The following is a 22,685-nucleotide window of genomic DNA, read 5'->3' as shown; positions in this document are numbered from 1 at the left end:
TGACCCCCACATCCTGAAGCGGGCCTCCAGGCTAGGATCTTTGGCGGTCCCCCCTACCTATCGCTAAGGATAAAGGCACACGCTCTACAGTAGCGTTTTCTAAATGGTGTACACGGTAAAATTAATGTGTATATTTAGTGTTGTTTGTATATTTTAATACATCCATTTGAATTATGGAGTTGTCGAGTATCTTATTAATTATTAATAATTTTATCGTATAACAACATTATTGAAGGAAAATGGCGCCGTAGGCGACTTTTTTTTTTAACCGTTAAAGCAAATTTGTGATGTGTGTTTATCTCACTTATCTGATCGACTCTCTTCGCCGGGCCCCTCCTGAGCCCGGGCCCCTAGGCTAGAGCCCTGTCACCCCCCCCCCCCTTCTGGGGGCCATGCTTATAATACTCGGTCGAGCTTGTAATTTATCGACTTTTTTATATTTTTTATCTGCCAATCAAGAATAAGTATATCAACAGTAATGTTTTTAATGAGAATTTTAAAAATATCCGTTCAGAATCAAAGTCGTGACCCTTTTTTCGTTAACTCCTTCAGCCAAAGAGATTTTTCAACAAACGAATTTGAGAAATTAATTCCATTCGAAGCAATAGTCGGTGTTTCGAAAAATATTTTAACGGAGATTTTTTTAAATTTGTCTAGTGGCAATTTCTCAATATTTTAAGATTTCTCATTGATTTCTCAAAATTTTCTGGAAAATAATTTCTCAAAATTCGAGATTGGTCTATTCTGATTATTTCTTGAGAATTCTCCAGACAAGGATTCACGATCACAACCTGTAATCATCGGCGAGTTGGCTCAGCACATCTGAAATTGCTATATGAATTCAACATGCACATTTCCTCCCCGTAGGTATATAATATGAGTACCAAGTTCTCCTTTTCTCGTACGGAAGTGTCGTTAATAGTTACACTAACTATAATGGAATGTACCTACCAGGGATAGTACTATGTTTCGTCTAAAAGTTAAATTTATAATAGCATGTTGTACCTAGAAAAATTCGTACGTGATTTTCCACACGTCTCGTCGCATGACGGAATGATTACGCGAAAATAAATGCATCGGAATAACGAGAGTTTGTCATCGCGGTATTTTGTGATTGACATGTTTTATTTATGCAGGTCTGGGTTGCATAATATACCTATATAATATGATATGATCAATGTTCCCTCTGGTGTGCGCGTTACCAAAATGTGTCCACACACATTTTTTCTTCCCCCGCACAGTCATCACCAGTGACGTCCCGTTGGGGTAGGCAGATTGAGTATCGCTTGGGGGCGGCAGTTACTCGAAGGGCGGCAAATCGAGAAATATAAATTTGGAATATATGGAAATAGCCACCTAAACCTAGTAATAACGAAAATATATTTTCATTAAAAAAATCAGCTGACTGGTTTTCTCGGTTTCGCGATATATAGTTTACTTCTGTTGCTCTTCGACGTCTTGGTGACCAGAAACGACACGTGCAGATTTACGAATAATTAGTCTGATATTTTGTTAGTAATTTATCCATACAACACATTTCTTAGATATTGGACTCATGAAAGGATGATAAAAATACTATGTAAAAAAATGAGGCGGCATTTTGGCGCTGCCTAGGGGCGGCATTTTATCTAGGGACGTCACTGGTCATCACACAAAAATATTGTAAAATAAAGCAAACAATTCAAGTGAACAATACGATTGCTTGCACAGTTACATATAAGTAGTACAATAATTATACTTATTAATTAGGTATAGAAAATTTATCCCCTAAAGATGACAAGAAGGAGTGGATGTGACCGTTCAAATGCGATCATTAAGAAGAAATCCTGCGATAAATTTTAATTGGAATGGCTCTCTGGAATCGTCAAAACAGAAAAATGCCATCTTCAATGCATTCGCAAAAAGTAAGAATTGGTAATATAATTGTTTATTCGGAAACAGAAACAGTCAAACGAATCATATGCTTCGCAGCAAATATATGCAAGAAGAATAATTCACATCTGGAAAGAAGTGGATTGAATGGAGGTTGTATCTTTTAAAAAGGCATTTAAGCCAAAAAGTACACCGGGATGCTGTTACGAAATTGAAAAACTTGAAAAGAGGTGATTGAAATTGAGTGAAAATTGAGATCGCTGAGCGCAAAACATCTGGTTGCGATCTAGTCAAATCAGTGTTAATTGATAATGTACTATTGGCTATACAAATAAATGATTCTATGTTTTCTGTACAAGATATTCATAATCATGTATCTAAATACACAGAGATTCCCGAAATCTGGCGAAGTAAAAATTATGCGTTCGAGTTTGTCGAATGCATTAATTAATGCAGAAAAAGCTTTTTTTGACGAATTACGGAATTCTGTAAGTTTCACTGCAAAAATCACTGAAATATAAAATACCTTAAAATATAAGTTTTAATGAAAAATTGTATGTGTGTGTTTGTGGGGGGAGGGGGTGTAAATTTACCGCACGGGGTACGCACGCCACTGCACAGATGCGTTGATGATCCTCACACACGATAGAAAAATTAGAGGGAACGTTGGATATGATGTGATGTGATGCGATGCGATGCGATGCGATGCGATGCGATGCGATGCGATGCGATGCGATGCGATGCGATGCGATGCGATGCGATGCGATGCGATGCGATGCGATGCGATGCGATGCGATGCAATGCGATGCGATGCGATGCGATGCGATGCGTTTCCGTTTTGTTCGTGGTTTTCCGACACTTCAATTGCAGAATATTTTTTTACAAAACCTAATTTTTATTTACTTTGATTATGATAAAATCTTAAATGGTTTTACGGAACCAACAATCAATAAATAGAGTGTAGTAATTTAAGCTGTGGCTAAGAAGGCTTGTTAGAATAAAGTAAACGATGGTTAAAATAAAAGTATACTTAGACTTAAAATTAATAAACATAAAAAATCTTAACACCACTTCACATAGACGTACTGAAATATGACTATATTCTAAAACATTAGAGCGAGAGGTTTAAAAGAATACTATTTTATGCAATAAAAATACTTTATGCAGTCATCAAATGTTTAAAATAAAAAAAAAAGTTTAATATAAAGGATAATAAGGCTTCAAAATTATGTACTTAAATAGATTATCTACAACGTTTAAGGAATGTCCAGGACCATGCTTTGAAAATAGCATAAAAGCTCCATTTTGACGTACGCTGAGCATGTACCCCCTTAATAGGTTGAGCAAGTGGCTGACATCCATTTCTCGTAAAAACAAAATCTGTTAATACAAACCTCCACTCTGTGGAGGCCCATAATATGATCCTATTTGGATCGAACATGGTCAAAGAAGATACGCGTTATGAGTTATAACAATCAATAGTCTCCTCATTTTGAAAGGAAAGAAACGAGAGTTAATATTTATACGTACTCAAAATATATACCAAATATTGGAGGTTAGACACAGGATTCGAGCCTGGGACCATATATTGCATGCGAAAGTTGTATACTTTCCAGGTGTAGGGGTTGTAGCAGTGTTCTGAATCTTTTCAATCAAATTCTTCTGAAATTCATAAACTTAAAAAAAAAGATTTAATAAAACATACATTAATGTTACCTACTTTTTATGAACTAGGTACCTACCCCCAGTTATGATAATATTATATTCGTTTTTATATTGTTTCAAAAATATAGCATTATGTAGTCATAAGTACTACCTAGCTATTTTTTTTGTATTTATTCTAATCAGCCTAAATGGCTTCCCCGACCAATTATAATTTTATTATCTTTGTGGCAAAAACTAAATTTGTATCGTTCTTGTTATATTTCTGGGAAAGATGATTAATGTTTGCGTGACTGATATAATTATTTATAAATATTATTATCGTATACTTAATTGATTATTCATACAAAAAGATTTTTTTAAATATCTTTATAGTAGGTAGGTACTTATAAAACAATTTTATTTGTAATGATAAAAGTATTCGTAAAATGCTATGTGAGTAGGTACCTACCCAATACTAATGATTTATCAACGAACGCACATTTTATAACGGTTTTATAAAATAATTGTAAGTTTATTTTTAGTGAAAAAAACCTTTCTAATATATTTCGATAAATACGTATTGAATATTTAAAATAAAAATGATCCGTAAAATGTTAAATTGCAGTTTTTACTAAAAAAAACTATACCTACTCTCATCTTACGTGAGTGGTTTCATAAAAACAAAAACATGTTGCTCCGGTCAGCGGTCTAAAATATTGAGATTGCTTTCTTCATTCCCAATCTTCGTAAACGAGACGGTATTTATAGAAAATATTTTGTTAAGGCTATACCATGCCTCAGTTGAGGCATGGTCTAAAAAGATCGTGGCTAGGCGATGCGCGGATTGCGGGTCGCGGGTGCAAATGACGCATGCCGAACAGCGCTCGAAATGGAAAATTTTACGAACCGGAGCGCTCGATGATTCTACGAAAATATTAACATAGTTATCTAAATTTATGAGTATTTTATAAAAATAAATGGTAGGATTTTTTTGTTTTATGGCCGATCTAGCTCAGACGGTCAAAATATTTTCCTACGAGATTTTATTAATCGGAACGGCGCTCCGGTGCGTTCCGGTCCATTTCGAGCACTAATGCCGAACGAAATATAATTTGTCATATAAATCTAACATGCGTCCATTTAATGTTCTGTTTATTTCTCTATTAGTAACAATAATAATATATTCATTGACATGTTTTCTTTTTTCAAGTAAATGGGTAACGTTTTTAGTCATATTTACACGATTTAAGAATTAATACCCCCGTCGCCATCACGAAACAAATTGACGTGTTCCCAGGTCGACGGTCTCTCTCCAATGCCAGCGAGTCCAAAATTTCGTCGCGCCTATAGTTGAAAATTATTTACCTTTTCACTGATGTATCGTCTTAATAAAAGCGGGTCGGTGTAGTGCATATTTTAATTCTTACACTTAATATATTGTCAATTAAACTCTTTAGATTCAAAAACTATCAGCGACAATTTTCTTTGACGCAGATAACGCTATCGTTCAAACCAGTTATGCCATTATTAAATTATACTAACATAATAAAAATAGGCATTTTTTAACATATTGAGCACCAGCAATATGTATTACTAAAAGCATAACGAAGTCCCTACAAAATTTACTAATAATGTACTTATCATCATAATAATTGGAAGGAGGAGAGATACATTGTTATTTTTAGGTAAGTAGTACGTTGTTAGATGAAATTAATAGTTTTTGTTTTATTTTTATATTGTGGTGGCCTCAAAATCAGTTAGTGCCTCGAAGTCAATAAACCGCCTCTAGGAAGTATGCAATAACCAGCGTTTGTAATTATTATTACGTTTACTGTGAAATAATGGTAGATACTGAGTGTCAGCAGGGCTCGAAATGGACCGGAACGCACCGGAGCGCCGTTCCGGGTCGTAAAATCGGCAACATTGTCGTTCCATCTCATGGAAAAAATAATTTTACCATTTGAGCCAGAAAAGCCATAAAATAAAAAAAAATCACACACTTATTTTTCATAAAACACATAAAATTAGATAACTATGATAATATTTTTATAAAATTACCGAGCGCTCCGGTTCGTAAAATTCTCCATTTCGAGTGTTGAGTGTCAGTGGATTCTAAACTGAATATTCAGTTTTATTATTTGTATTTCTTTAATCAATTAATTTAATTAATTAGTGCATGAAGATGCCGAAAGGCAAAACACGGTAAGCAAAAAACCACTCAAATGGAACAGTACAAAACTTAAATCCATTAGAATTTCAATTCAAATTCCATCAAGTACCTTCGGTAGATAGTATTAATATTACAGAACACCGTCTTATCTACATCCGTTTTAACCACATTATTTAAACACACACTGGCGCCAATTTCATCACCTTATTGGAAGATGATATCGATAATTAAAAATATAAGGCTTGAAGGAATTATTAAAATAAACTCTTGTTTTTTTTTAAATTCTATTCAAATTTATAGGGTTATCAGTCAGATCACGACATTTGCACCACCCTATATTTTTGATTGAATATTTTCCATTATGAATCATATTAAGCATTTATAAGCAATCGAAAGTGTCACTATCGGAATCAGACTTATGTGTTTTTTTACCAGTCCACTCTATGTAGGAGGTAGGTATCTATATTTTGATGAAAATAAAATATGGATTTAGAAATGAAGTACACTGTGCTAAAATAGAGGATGAATGGTTACAGTGGGTAATTATAAAACAGAAGAAAAACATAGTATTAGGTAGGTTATAATGAATTAACACCATTATCTTATCAGTGTTATAATTATAAATAAGTTATAATAATTAGGGGAAATCTTCGCGTCGTAGACGTAAAACGTTCACAAAAAAACCGCAACCGCGTGATTTCCCGACTTCCTCCGAGTCATAAGAGCGACGATCCTATCCTGTCATATGAGTGGCATTCGACATTATGGTTCGACCAGCCCCCGAAACATTTCGCAGAAAGAATTTTTATGCGAGCGCCATCGCACCAATCGAAGTAATAATATATACTGAAGCACAGAAGCAAGATTGTTAGGTGTCATAATAAATTCGTTAATATTACTTACAGAAAAATCCATGTTATAGTTAAGTGATGGCGAACCTATGGGACGCGTGCCACCAATGGCACGTGAGATGATTTTGCATGGCACGCGAATGTTTTATTTTGAAGAGAAAAATGCATATAAGTACTTACTTAATAATTAAAAAAATATTTGTTTTACAGAAAAGTTTTACAAATAAATATATATTATATACCTATAGGTACCTATATACTTAATATTAATACATGATGATGACATAGGCATGCGTATTTTCGTCGGTTTTAAATATTATTTTTACAAATATTACTTACCAATCGATGCGGAAATGGAAACGACGAAATTCATGCATAATTGATAAATCTCTTTGTAGTAGAAAAATAGCGGGAAAATACTCTTCAAGAATATGAATTACATTTAATTGCATAGGTCGGTCCTTACGCTTTATGCATCACACGTAATATTATTGCACTGACCTCATCAGGCGGCGAGGAAGCATGAAAGAAGCGTTGTTAAAATGCTCCCACGATCTCTTAAAACAAGTAAAAAAATATTCAAATAATAAAAGGTACCTATGCCTTCGGCTATAAACACTGTGAAAGATAGAACTCAATTTTAATTTCTAAACCTTTTTAATGGAATTCATAAAAACATTTTTTCTCAATGAAAAAGTGCTCGGCACTTCAGACAATCGAGAATTAATATTTTGGAAATTTTGACACGCCTACATAAAAAAGCCAACCTTGTTATAGTCTCACGTCTGTGTAAAAATATTAAGAGTCGCCATCTAACAATTTAATTATGTCTGGTAGCATACCTACAATATTTAAAATGTCTACACGCAGTTTTAGTAAAATTTGAAACAAAATACCAAATGTTATCAACTAATAGCTGTTCGAATCATACGCACCATGAGTGTAAAACCAAGGTATCTGCAAATTTTTCAATTTCGAGATTAAATGCTAAACAACTGCAAAAGTCGTGAACTTGATAATGTAAAAGTGAAATACCTGAAAGAACATGCAATATAATGTAGATATAAACCAAATATTATGGTTTTTTTTTAGAAACTCTATTTCTCCTAACAAAACGAAGACTTCAAACCCTAATATGTCCACAATATGTCTTTTGCAGATGCCTTGGTTTTACACACGGTGCGAAGATCACCCTAAAAGAGTTCGATCCATTTCCATAATATGGAATAACATAATAACAATAACAACAATAACATATTATGTTTCTATATTATTAATATTGCAGTTAATGAAATATTATTTAGCTGATTAGGAACGTTGCACAAGTTTCTTGCGCAATATTGTAGCGGTGTATTCGACCACGAAAACGAGTCCTGCGGGAACACGCCGAGGAGGATCGACGACCGCCTACGCTCGCGATGCGTCGTCGCTCGCCTATACAAGAGCCGGCCGTCAAAACATTCCATCAGTCTTCTCCCGTTCTTCGAGAGAAAGTGGCTTATGTCCGTTCTCGGTCGCGACTTCACCGATAGTTTGTTTACATCTTAAACACGCGCCCGTTATCACATTACGATATTCAGAAACGCGAATAAATTTACTTTTACACGCATTGCGAATTACCATTGGCCGTGGGTCGAGTAACAAACAACGTTCTGCGAGGTTATACCGAAGTGGCTATGATCTAATAGCGGGACTAAAAAACACATTTTTTACTCCATTCATACACCGCTCATCGGTGAATTGGAACTATTAATCTGACAATAATAAATATTATTAGGATACTTAAAGATAATATTATTATTATTTGCATCACGATACCTTTAGTATTATGGGTAATAGAGTCAGCAGCTGTTGTGGAAAGTGTAAAGACTGTGGGTTCTTCAGGAAAGTTTGGAAACCAGAACATGATGTGAATTCTCACCTGCCAAAGCCGCCTTGCACGGACAGTAAGATATTATAAATCTTTTTATCAAGTTAATAATAATACAATAATTTTGTCCAATTTTAAAACACCAATCTGATAATAATGTCAGTGGTTTATGTTATATCAATAAAGAATACTTCTACTAAAATCCCAAATTGAAGTTACGTAGGTATTCATAAATTTAACGCATTAAAAGAATTAACATTATCCGTAGTCTTATGAGTTTGCTTATACATACTCATTAGAAAATACAAAAAAACAATTGAGATATTATCGTCGCCCCAAAAGCAAAAGGGCACTTGTGCATAAATTGAGTTTTCAGAAAAACGCATTTTAAGTGTGAAAAAAAATCGTGGAGAGGTTATTACTTAATATTTTGAAATGAAACTTGGAGCATATGTGACCTAATTACTCAAGATTGAAATGCAATTTTTATTTGTTTTATAACTTGTCATTTTTTTTATTTTTAATAGGTTTTAAGTCACATGTTACCTTTTTCCTATATGCATTTATGAATAGCTTTATCTTCATCTTTTTATTTGCGAGCGTCCACTTTACGCTTATTGTGATCTTCCAAAATATTTATTTGGGCCTTTTTGTCCGCTGCCAACATGTTTTTAAATTTTTCACACCCCTTTGCCCCAGGGCCCCTTTTCTGCAACGAAATTATTTTTTTTGTACAAAGGCCCTTACTCACTTTTAAATAATTACACTTGTTACCTTTTTCCTATATTATTTTTGTAAACATTGCACATAGTTCCTAAAATCGTGTACATGTTACCTTTTTCCTATACATTAAATGAAGATCAGTTTACAAATACACAAGTAACCTTTATTTTCTTTGCTCAATTGTGAATTCATGGGTTTTGCTTCACAAATGCCGTTTTGCCCATAATGTAGAGAGAAAAAAAAAGAAGAAAACTGCATTCCTAACTCAAAACCGTCAAAATTGCACATGTGCCCATTGCTTTTTGGGCGACGATATTATTGTATTTCTTTAAGCGTCGATAATGGATTACTTATGAAGGCATTATTTTCATGTCAAACTAGGATATGCACTAGAACTATTATTAAAACTAACATGTATAATAATATTATGTACGTTGAAGCATATTTTATAGATCCTAGATATCTAGCTATATTTCCTCCCCTTTCTCTGCTCTGACATGCAGTGAAGGTTGAAGTAACTTTTATTAATTCATCTGTACTTCAGTGATTACCGACCTTTTTTGGTTATAGGAACCCTTGAAATAATTTTCAAATTCCGAGGAACCTAGTTGTCACATAAGTAATAGGTTAGACAGGGAAAAAAATGACAACCTTTTCACTGGTTAGAAACAAAAATTGTGCACATATTATTATTTGTAAGTACATACATAATGTAAGTGTTTGATTTAAAATTTTAATTAATATAACCGTCACGCACAGAATATACCTATATACGTGGACCTAACTCCGAGCTAAACTTAAAATAATTACAAGATAAAAAGAACTTTTTTATATATCTACAACGTAACGTTTTTAAATTTTCTGTTGAATTATTATGCTCAATATGCTCAAACTTGTACTTGATATGAAGTTAATATAAAACAAACAAACAAAAATATAGAATACTGAAATGTCATTTTAATTTCCATAGTAACGCACTTATATATTATTAATTTAGTTGCTAGGACCACCCACTTAGCAACCAATAATAGTGGATTGGATTACGGATTTCTTCTGAAATAACTTTTCATACAAAACAGAATTAACTGAAAATGAATTCAATTCTACTTAAAGATGGCTAAAAATGTTAAAAGAATGCATTGGCATCGTGGTCTGATAATATATTCTAAAAGTTTCAAATGTCTAGCTAGTCGGGAAGTTAGTTAAAAATCGATTGCAATATTTGTACTGGATAAACAACCACCGGACAAATAAGAATACGAGCTAATAAAAACGTAAAAATAGGTACATACTGCATTGCATTCTTGATGCCGTAGTATTTTCGTATTTCTTTGAAAATTCTCACGGAACTAGTGCTGGAAATCACTGTCCTACTGGATAGAATAAAAATAAAAATATAATATTTACATAGGTAGGTACTTAGAGTTATTATTTTCATTATGATAAAGGTATTAAATTACATTATGTATTATAAACGTTAATAAATTTAGGATAGAGTAAGTTGTTAGTTTGGTATACTTAGCAGGTATAGTAGGTACCTACCTACCTATTAATAAATAATTATTACTTGCATGGCTTGTATTTGGCATACCAAGCAAGTAAGAATGTACATACGAGTATTATACAAACATATTCGATCTAGAATCTAAAGTATTTTCATTATTTCTTATTGAATCTTTCGATTTTCCTTTCTTTAATATGTAGGTAAGTGCCTACTTAAATTACAAAAAATAATCTTATGCCCACGTGTTTACCATGATATTATTATGTGCATTAGTAACAATTATTATTAGATCATCTGAAAACATTAATTTTGACCAGGGAACTCAGAAATAATGCTTTGTAATTTTGAGACAGAATTACTTCGTTATGTATGCTTCAATCTTTACAATGTGGTTGTAAATTTAGCAAATATTGTCAAGTCAAATAAGATAATAGTAAGGCCACTCCAACATAATTTGCACATTGTATAGGTACTACATAGGTAGTTAGTTAGTTATTAAATTAGGCGTTTGTCTGATTATCGTGAAAATACCATTTCTTATTTGGCGTTTCAATTTCATCTTTATGATCCTTCTCTTCTTTTTCATCTCATTTCAATGGGTACGCGTACCTAACTACATATTATTATTTTAATTCAAAATAGATATGTAATGGGGTTTTTTGGACCATATCCAAGTTTGAAGCGATGAATCGATTTCGTTTAACCTCTATTAATAATGCATTGAATATAGGTACATATAAGCACAAAGCTAGATATAATAATATGTAGGTACATATATATATATATATATATATATATATATAGTTTTGATCTTACTTAGTATCCAATACATATAATATATTTGTTTTCATTACTCTCCTAATGGAAAACCCATTAGCTTTGGCTCTTTTCACCACGATAAAAATCTAAATAATGCTTCCAGGCAAAGTTTGGAACTATGATTTCGTTTTTCTTAATAATTAATGTTTTATTGTACCTGTCAAAATCATTAAAACAAAGCATATTATTCCTACATCTTAAAAAATACAGTCATCTAAATTAATTGATAATTTGACTGAAATCGAAAACCATGCTTACCTACTGTTGCCTACTTAATATATTGTTTGTAGGTATATAGATACATACTACATATTTTAGTAAACAGCCAAATACATATTTATTTTATCTAGCATGTTTATTAAAATACTGAAACAAGACATATCCTTATATTATGTAGGTAATACTAACTCACATTTTCTTTAAGAAACATTTCCACGTAGTTACAGCCAGTGACGTCCCGTGGGGTAGGCAGATTGAGCGTCGCTTGGGGGCGGCAGTTACTCGAAGGGCGGCAAATAGATGAGAATCATTTGATATACATAGAAATAGCTATCTAAACCGAGTACTTAATAACGAAAATATATTTCCTTTAAAAAATCAGCTCACCGGTGGGAAACAAAATGTGTTAATAACATAAAAGGTTTAACAGGACTGTAATTTTTTTACGGGTTCGCGATGTCTAGTTTACTTCCGTTGCCTTTCGATGTCCTTGGTTACCAGAAAAGACAGGAGCACGGATGATAAAAAATATTGTATAAAAAATGAGGCGGCATTATGGCGCTGCCCAGCGGCGGTATTTTGTCTAGGGACGTCACTGGTTACAGCATACCAAGTATTAAAAATTTACCTTAATTGCCAACCGGATTCAGGATATCTCCAAATTTTTGTTATAGCGTACTCGCACTTCAGTAGAGTTCGGTTTAAATTTCAATAAAGAATGTAATATTTTTAAATCTTGTATATCATTCGCTGAATAAAAAATAGTAGTATATTAAAAATAATGAATATGTTGCGAATTACGTGAAATCTAGAGTCAAAATCACAAATAAAATTTCGTACATTTTATATTACGGAGAGCAACAGAATTTCTCTCTATTCTTGGTCGTTCTCTCACGGCTGAGGATCTTGAACACCCTGAAATTCAGTTATCTTCTGAGCGACCAAGATTCTCCACCACTGTCAGTCCTCTGTTTCTCTCATGATAGAGTGATGGCTCCCCCCAGTAAGCTGCTTTACTCGGTCGCGTCAGAATATGTACCAATTATTTTCAAGTTTATACCTATTATCATTGGCTAACTATCGTGAATTTTTTTAAAGCAATATTATTATCAGTAACATTGCTAAAGGCGATCACATTGAATACAGGTTTTCTCACTTAGGTCGCAGCTGTAGAGCTAAATTAGAGTAAAGCGATGCTGTAATAGGCGATACCTGCATATTATATGTATGTATACATATCTCTTTAATTGTAGTAATCTAGCACTCGGCTGCTTTTTGTAATTTAATATTCAATACTATTTGTAGTGTTATATATTATTATAGTAGGTATTATTATTACTTATTACCTTATTAGTGTTGATTCATAAATAATATTGAAGAATATGATATACTTCGATCTCTGCAGACTTGACTCGCTATACATTTATTAGTATCTTATACTGAATGAAACTGAATTAAATGAATTAATCATTTAATGAAGCATTACAGTTTTTTGAAATATGTGTCATTTATCGGAATTTAAAAAAAAGACAATTTATCCTGCGTTATACTATAAACCAGTTTGACATAATTGACAGTTGATCATTGACCGGGCTCGTCGCCTCGTTGGCTCCTTTATTTCATTTAGATTTAGAGTTATGAACGTACGTGGAATAGATATTATACCATAGAAGAGAAGAGATACCTAGAAGGTATTTAATGACGCCAGAGGTCAGTATCGATTGTTGGCAAAGCTCTGTAAGTGATGACATTTTAATCGATTTCTGACTTTATTTACAATCCTCGAAATGGAAAATTTTACGAACCGAGCGCTCGATAATTTTACGAAAATATTATATATATAAACATGTAAATACACAGTTATCGAATTTTATGTGATTTTATAAAATAAGTGTGTTAGATTCATTGTTATATGGCTTATCCATCTCAGGAGGACAAGTTAATTTTTCCACAAGACGGAGCGATAATTTTGGGTTTTATGAACCGGACCGGCGTTCCGGTCATTTCGAGCCCTGTTTTAATAAGATACCTAGGTAATTAATGTACCCACATATTCCGATGCATAAATTTGAATATTGAGATTGGGAGACACTTATTTATAACTTTAATAGTGTTTTAATTTTTTTTTATTAGCATTAAAATAATTATTATTCTTCTTCCACGGCGCTACATCCCAGGGTGGGATTTGGCCTCCTCCACAACCGCTCTCCACTCACTCCGGTCTCTCGCCACACTTCTCCAGTTACCGGGTCTTCCTATATGAAGCCAGTCTACTTCTACGGCGTCAGCCCATCTCCTTCTTGGACGGTCTCTGGGTCTCTTCCGTTGGGGTAGCCACTTTGTCATGATCCTTGGCGATTCCAGGCATTCTCTCCACATGTCCCGCCCATCATAGTCTTTGGGACTAACAGTATCTTATGATTGTTTGCTGTTCAATCAGCTCTTCCAACTTGTGGTTAATTTTTATTCTGTAGTTCCCATTTTCCAACGTGGGTCCAAAGATTTTGCGGAGTATTTTGCGCTCGAAGACAGCTAATTTGTTTTCCTCGTTTTGAGTTAAGCACCAAGTCTCACAGCCATAAGTGACCACTGGCCTTATAATTGTTTTATAAATTAAAAGTTTACTTCTTCGGCCTAGAATTTTCGACCCCACCAGTCGCTTGCAGGCAAGCCAGCATTTATTCCAGGAGATAAGGCGGATTTTTATCTCCTCTGCTGTCTTATTTTGGGTATTTAGGCTGGATCCGAGATACGTGAACTTGTCCACCCCTTCATATGCACGCTGTCCTATGTCTATATTCTGCAGCGGTACCTGATCGCGTGTGCTGACCATATACTTAGTTTTTGACTGGTTTATTTGCAGCCCAGCGTTTTCTGCTTTTATTTTCATAGTGCCACCATGGTCGATTATTATTACCTTCTTTTAATTTAATTTATGATGATATCTTAAGTCTACTATTATAATACCCATGCTTTAACCCTTTTACTCCTAGCCGGCCGATATTTCGGCCCACCCTACCTATGTGAAAACTTCCACTGGGCCGATTCGTAGTTTGGAACCAAATTTACGACGTGCTTAATTTTTTTTTTTGGTCATATTTCGTCTGGGTAGACTACGTATCTACATACATTCGTATTAGTGATGACTAATATTTATTTTAGCTTGCACTTGTTAATAATTTGTGTCATACCTCCCATAACTCACTTACTCATAATAGCTTTTGCTGTCGAAGTATTTCTCGCTGCCAAAGAAGGTCGTAAAAAATATTGAAACATTATTTTATGACCATTTGAATTTCTTATAATTCTTTTGGTTGTTTTATATATCATATTATATCAACCTACATTAGGAATATCGTGATTTTTATGGACATAAGTGACGACATGACTGAACAAACAAGGAATGATGTTCACTGTTATTTTGGTCGGTAGTATGTGAAAAAATATAAGTATAATTTATATTTTGAGATGAATTTTAGTGCTATTCAAATAATTATACTTCATTACATTATCAGCAGTCCTCGATAGGTACTGTACCGGATTATTTTGTAGAATTCTTGTGCGATTTTGTGAATTGAATAATTCTTTTGATACTAGGTATATGATTTTTTTTTCTTTATAATAATTCTATTTCATTGAGTAATAATAAAATGTTAATTTTTTTTCTGGTAGTAACTAAGAATAGATTATACTAGATAATTTGATATATCAATAATAAATTTAAAAAAATGTCTCCACACTTGTTTTGTAGTTCAAACTTAGTTTTATCGTTTTATTTCGAAATAAATTTGTATACTTACATTATTTTTTTTCTTTTGTTTCAGTGATGTAAACTATCAATATTATTATTAATTATTACTTTATACACTATTGAGAACACACAAAAAAATGTATGTATAGAATTATTTATGAAAAGAAAACTAAATCGATGATTTTTTGGCTAGAAACGCTTGGGAGTTTTCACATATGCTAGGCTAAATCGGGTAGGAGTAAATGGGTCTTAAACACCAGGTACCTACATTGTTAGCATATATTCATCGGTTAAAATAAAAGGGCATAAGGAAAGAAAATTTGCGTGAGTAAATCATTCACGAAGTAAGCCTCCTTGTTTACCTTTTCGCCAGATTTTATTCGAAGCGACGTGATATTGCAGAGTGGTAAATAATACAGAAATGTGGTGGTTGATAATATTTCACATAGTTTAATAATTATCGTGATCTGGTCGTCGCTTTAATGGGACATTTTCAATCGATAAGTATACCTACTATATGTTAGGTATATACTTCATTTATATACATGATGAAACTTGATAAATATAATGTCTTTCCACCAAGAATTGACAGTTAACACAGTTAGCAAGAGAAAATATGCAAATAAGCAAAGAAATAATGTAGAATATGATTTATTGAACTGAAATAGGTGTAGGTACACACGCAACGCGTTAACTACCGACGCAATTCAATCAGTCGAGGTGTTCGTATGTGATTTTGAATTGCGTCGTTATGCTTTCATTGTCTCGATTTTACCAGAAGAATACACAATGCACAGGTGAATAGTATATTGTTAAGGAAGTTGATTTTTGCGAAGTAAGCTGACAAAACATACATAATTACTATTTAAAGCTATATATGTACAACTCGATAATAAGCTTGAGCACAGCCAACATCAGAGTCATATTTTTTTCGCTCACGTCTTCTTCATAAAATTATTGAGAAACATGAGTGTTCTAATAATATATGAGATAGAGGGGCTGACGGGGCTCTAGCTTGGGGGTCCGGCACGACCAGTTAAGTCAGATAAACACACACCACAAATTTGCTCTGATAGTAAAAAAAAAAGTCGTCTGCTATGCTATTTTAATTATAAAATATTAACATTTACAAATATGTGACTATGTGATGCAATTCGGTGTGATATGATGATTGATATAAGTAATTAAATGATAATTCACGTGTAGAATTTTATTTTAATTGTGTTTAGTATTTCCTGACTGACTGAAAATGGCTATTTATTAAAAATATTGAAGGGCTCATGTTACTTGACTACCACAAAAGGGAGTCGCGATCAAAGCTTCATAATTGAATGCCGACTTCTGACATTATAAATTCTAAAAATCGCTAAAAATACATAGAATGCTCTTAATTTTACTTTGTGGAAGCCTAGGATTCCATTGGGGATACCATTTAGGGAACACTAAAGTATAGATTGTGTAGACTATCACACTGCACATAACCTTAGCGATAGGTATGGGAGCCCGCCAAAGATCCTGGTCTGGGGGCCGCTGCAGGATGTGGGGGCCATGGTGAAAGACAACAGAACACAGTTCAAAAAGATTACATTTTTTACGATAGATAATTTCAATACTTATTGTTATAACAAGCTTCATGCATAGTTTGCAATAGGTAGTCACTAGTCATTGCCATCCAAGGTCATACTACCGATTGAAAATATCATACATATTGAAAAATAAGTAACTTTATTTTTAATATGGAGCAAATAGCATTAATATCATAATAGGTGCCAATTATTAATTATTTCTGCATGCCTATTTACCGGCTGTTGTAACTTGTAACCAATGACATATTAAATGGACAACTCACTTCATACCGGCGCGCACGAGAAATTGTGCATGAAAGTCATTCACAGATGTATAGGTAGATGTCACGTGACCATATGACGTATCCATTTCCATTATGCGATACAAGCTTCGAGAATTTATAGTAATATAACCTTTATTGTTATGGCGTATTAGTGTCATGACTCATTGCGTTAGAAACAGATTCTCGGTTACTTACCACTTCTCGGAGATTAGACGCAAGTGAGCCCAGCGTATCACAGGCGACTGTCCAATGGTTTCTGTCATTCAATTGCGTTGAATAAACATTATCTTAAAATGGCATTTTATAAATAATAAATAATACTAACACATGAAAAGTGATATCCCATCTTTCTTGGAGTGTTTAGTAGATTTTTTTTACAATTTTTAACTAGGCACATTGGCATTTTATAACACAATAATAACAGTGGAGTCGAAACCTGACAGTCAGAAATTTTGTATGGGCAGACCCAGCGGTGTCGCCAGACCGCTTGCAAGCAGAATGTTCATTTGAGCGTAGGATACCGATATTAAAATATGAATTTCGCCATCCGGCAGACCCGACACAAAGTGAGTGTCATTTCATTTTCTAGATGCTTCGTCCATATTAATGTCATTGCTTGTAACTATTAGTTGTGAGAATTATACAAAGCGATCAACCCACCCTGAATGCACTTGTATGGATTTTGGACCTTCGATGGAAACGTCCGCGCATCTCTGAATGCATTCCGAATGCCTCGTGACATGACCGATCTCGTATTAATTGTGCTGTCGCCTAACACAGATATCGCACGATGTCATCAATCCGATCGGTATTGACATCAGCATGAAATGTTAACGGAATGCTGATTATTTCTAGGAAGTTGATCTAATCGGATAGAGGTGTCCTTTGTTATACTTAGGTACGTTCTATAATCCGAACCAATTTGAAAGATTCAAACGTTGCCACCTTATTGGACAAAACGCACGATCTTTATTCTCATAGTTAGGATAAGAATAATTTTATGGGACGAGGGGTGTACTTTAAACAAAATAACTACTTGTAGCAGAATTTTTTACAAACCTTAAAAGCTCACCTAGCTACATAATAATAATAATATATAAGTACATATTGAAAATAGATTTATTTAGTAGGTATTAAACTATAAAACAATAACCCAATTTGGAACGCTTCAGAAGAGTATTAAAAGCCATTAGTTAAAATTTTTCGCAATTAAGTATGACGTCTTTAGCATATTGGTCTAAGTGCATGGGCGCGATACCCGAGAGATGCAGGTTTGATTTTTTCTTTTGGTTATAATATACTTAATGATTTTAAAGTGTTTTCAAAATTATGTAAGTATGTTCTATAAAACAAAAGTTTTGTTAGACAATCAAGAAAACACCATTTTTACAACGTATTCGTATTATTATTTGTCCGTTGGTTGTTTATCTAATACAAATCTTGCAATCGATTTTTAACTAACTTCCCGACTAGCTACACATTTGAAACTTTTAGAATATATCAGAACACGATGCCAATGCATTCTTTTAATACTATTAGCCATCTTTAAGTAGAATTGAATTCATTTTCAGTTAATTCTGTTTTGTATGAAAAGTTATTTCGGAAGAAATCCGTAATCCAATCCACTATTATTGGTTGCTAAGTGGGTGATCCTAGCAACTAAATTATTATAATAAATACGTGCGTTACTATGGAAATCAAAATGACATTTCAGTATTCTATATTTCGTCACTGTTCTGACAGAAGACAGTAATTCGAAAAATTGACATATTGAGTTAGTTAAACCAAAATGTTCCTTATTTCAAACTTTACCGCCTGGAAACCTTCTTAATAAACAGTCTTTATTTTAAAGTCGTCCTTTTTACGATTACTTAATAAACTCACATGATAGACCATTTCAAACATTTTAACAACTTCAAAGTCAAATTACTCAAAACTAGTATTCTCCAGTTAGTGTGTTCTGCCAGAACAGAGACGATTTGCTTGTTTGTTTGTTCGTTTTTTATTTACTTGATATCAAGTACAAGTTTGAGCATAGGTATTGAGCATAATAATTGAACAGAAAATAAACGTTGTATATAAAAAGTTCTTTTTATCTTGTAATTTACCATGTTTCACGTATTTTTATTGTTATTTCAAGCGATTTCATTGACTTGTTAGTATTTTTGTAGCGGAAGTATAGAAAAATAGATCTCATGTAGGCGGTATTTTAATTCATAATTAAGCGCTTATAAGCGATTCATTTTGCAAAACGAACATGATTGGCATTCCTATTAGGTAGGTACCTAAGTAGGCACATATTGATTTTATAAATTTAATAAACCATGTAGGCTTTTAGCTGTTACGTCTGGCGTATAAGAGATGGTAAAACATATTTTCGTGATATTAGGCTGCCGATTGAATATCTTCTTTAGTCTTTTCATCGACACAGTGATTTAATCTTTTTTTTACTTAATTTACTACTGCAATGTTCGTATCTTGAATATGAATTTTATTTTTAATTAAATGGCTCCATTGAAAGAAAAACAGACACGATCTGCAGACAGACAAGCAGTGGGTTGTTTTGAAAGATAATGAATGAATGAAACACGTGTTTTAAGCCGCAATCAAATAGCCAACATAAATTGTCGTTTGTAATTAATTATTATGTGAATTGGAAATTAATTTCATTTGAATCACTTGTATAATGGTAAAAAATATACTTATTAGTCTTATTACATTAGTTATTAATTACTAATAAAACTAGTGTATGTATTGAAAAGTATTGATGCTTGTATCATGTTTTATTTGCATTTATTATTCGTCGATAATATATAATAGCATCCCCTCCCCTCCCGCCTCCGTTATCGATTGGGTGGGGAGGCATTCATCTATCATTCAGCGCAGTACCTACTCTACGTAATGAAGATTACATAATTAAAATTGGCTATACTTATAAAAATTCAGTACTAATCCTATGTCAATTACAAAACTTACTTGAATGTTTGCAATATAGGTATCAAATGAAATGATATAGGTTGGTGTTTTTGCTAATAAACCTTGCTATCAAACGGTGCACGATAATAAATTATGATCTCGGCCCATGAGCAAGTACCAAACCAGCGTAGCGGAGTCAAATATCTGACAAGTTTCGGGTCACGGGTCAGTCTGAAGTCCCCGTGGCCTGGAGATATGTACCTATGGTACCTACCTAATTACGTACCTCACGAACCGAATACTGATTTCATGATAAAATATGATTCTTTTAATCTTTATTGGCGTAACAAAATATTGTGTTTTTGTAGTAGGTATAAATATTCACCGTAATGTTTAATTTGTCATACCTATTCAATTGACGATAAATAATTAAATTTGATCCTCAGTCAGCCGGTTGTTGTGTATCCAGTCAGCTTCTACACAAGATTGTTGCAAACGGCGTAGGGACAGTCATTTTGTGAATGATACCTACTGGTAAAAATATCATGAATAATTACAAGTTAAAAAGAACTTTTTATATACAACGTTTTTAAATTTTCTGTTGAATCATATAAACTTGACTTGACTAGCTAAACGATCAAAAAAAATTGTACTTGATAGAAATAATACTGAAATGTCATTTTGACATTCATGTTGATTTCCATAGTAACGCACGTATATATTAATAATTTAGTTGCTAGGACCCCAGACCCCTAGCAACGAATAATAGTGGATTGGATTACGGATTTCTTCCGAAATAACTTTTCATACAAAACAGAATTAACTGAAAATGAATTCAATACTAGTTAAAAGTGGCTAAAAGTATTAAAAGAATGAATTGGGACCGTGTTCTGACATATTCTAAAAGTTTCAAATGTCTAGCTAGTCGGGAAGTTAGTTAAAAGTCGATTGCAAGATATGTACTGGATAAACAACCAAAAACAAAAAAAAACAACCACTGGACAAATAAGAATACGACCTAATAAAAACGTTGTAATAAAAATAAGAACGGGAAAGATAAGACAGGTTTCATATAATATTTTACATTCACGGTGGCGTAGTTGGCAGAGCGCCCGTCTTTGAAGTTGTCCAATTTGACAAAGTTGACAAAAATTATATTATTTTTAATGCGTATTTTATCCAGTGCAATTGCTCAATGGGTTGGTTATGCGAATAGCTAATAACCATTTCCCGTAAGAAGTCTTAATCTAAACTCTGTGAAGGCCATATGAACCGCTTAGAAGCCAACATGAGTTTTTTTTTTACTTCATATATTATTTTAAACCACAATGGTAGGTACGTCCAATGTAAATATTCTTCTATAATATACCTACGACTTATCTTGGTCTTATCCTGGTCTCGATGGAGTTAAATGATGTGAAGGTAAATGATTATTGTAAAACGTCGGTAATTAGATACGAATAGTATCATTACTCTGTCTATCAAATAAAGGCATTCCCAAGAATAAAAATAAACACAATCGATGTCTTCCGTGTGAACGATTGAATATATCTGAATCATGTAGGTACATAAATATAATTTATACACAAGTCAGCACCCACCTTGGCGTACACATTATTATGAACAGCAAAGTGGCAAAATAGGATATAGAGTGGGCACACAACGATAGCGAGTGAGCAGTTCTGTTGTTCGCCGAAGACTCCATCATTCTCAGGAAACTCATTGACTACGGAGCCAGTGACTATCTTTCCCGGCATGCAATTATCTTCAGTCCAACAGAAGCATTTAAACAGAAGACAACGAATTAACAAGCGCGTTAACATTATATTTTTTTAATATTGTGTTTTCATCATTTCGGTTAATTGATTCTATACAATATATATAAATCTTTATAATATCCACAGTAGTGCATTCAATTTGAGCTGTGAGAACAGTGTACACTATTGTACATACAGTAGACGAATCTGTCTTTAGATTCATATTAAATGATCGATATTTGATTGTGTTATATCCAAATTAATAATAATAACAGTAGATACTTAAAGTTTTTAAAATGTTTGATCTTACCACAATAATAATGACGTGCAAATAGAAATGGAGAAAAATAGTTTAAATATCTCTCTGTATATGGACAATGATGGTAGTACGTTTTATTCGTTGTTATAAACTGTAAAAACAATAATTATTCACACAATATATCGCTTTTAATAACTATTCTAAATACAATGAGTGGCTATAATATGTCTCGCGTGTGGCCTCAATACTTCACAAATCGCTACACCGATAGAAGACGAAGAATGGTTCCTCGATATAAACCCGGTTTGTAAATTATATTTGTGATTTTAAATTATGTATGTATTCGGTATATCTATCGCAATATGTATAATATTATAATTAGGTACTTAGGTACTATTTATCAAGTATCCTGGTGGGCAAAATTGTACTAATATCATTAATAGTTTAATTTGTAAATTGCTATTTTTGCTCCTAAGCGCAA

General features: G+C 33.2%; 1 protein-coding gene across 2 annotated transcripts in view; it reads left to right on the top strand.

Moving 5' to 3' along the window:
* The first annotated feature begins 8,234 nt into the window (after window positions 1-8,234).
* Window positions 8,235-22,685, top strand: part of LOC147066384 (annulin-like) — a 34,160-nt gene continuing 19,709 nt past the window's right edge. For both annotated transcript variants that reach the window (XR_015071589.1, XM_085955287.1), the window contains exon 1: window positions 8,235-8,483. Coding sequence is in view for 1 of the 2 variants with exons in the window: in XM_085955287.1 (XP_085811413.1) it covers window positions 8,366-8,483 (118 nt within the window). In the remaining variant the exon portion in view is untranslated. The remainder of the gene's footprint in view (window positions 8,484-22,685) is intronic.

The sequence above is a fragment of the Rhyacophila brunnea genome, unplaced genomic scaffold, assembly GCF_057557595.1.
Source record: "Rhyacophila brunnea isolate RB1 unplaced genomic scaffold, BYU_Rbru_1.0 scaffold_5, whole genome shotgun sequence".
Classification (NCBI taxonomy): Eukaryota; Metazoa; Arthropoda; class Insecta; order Trichoptera; family Rhyacophilidae; genus Rhyacophila; species Rhyacophila brunnea.
This window is presented reverse-complemented; position numbering and strand designations above follow the sequence as displayed.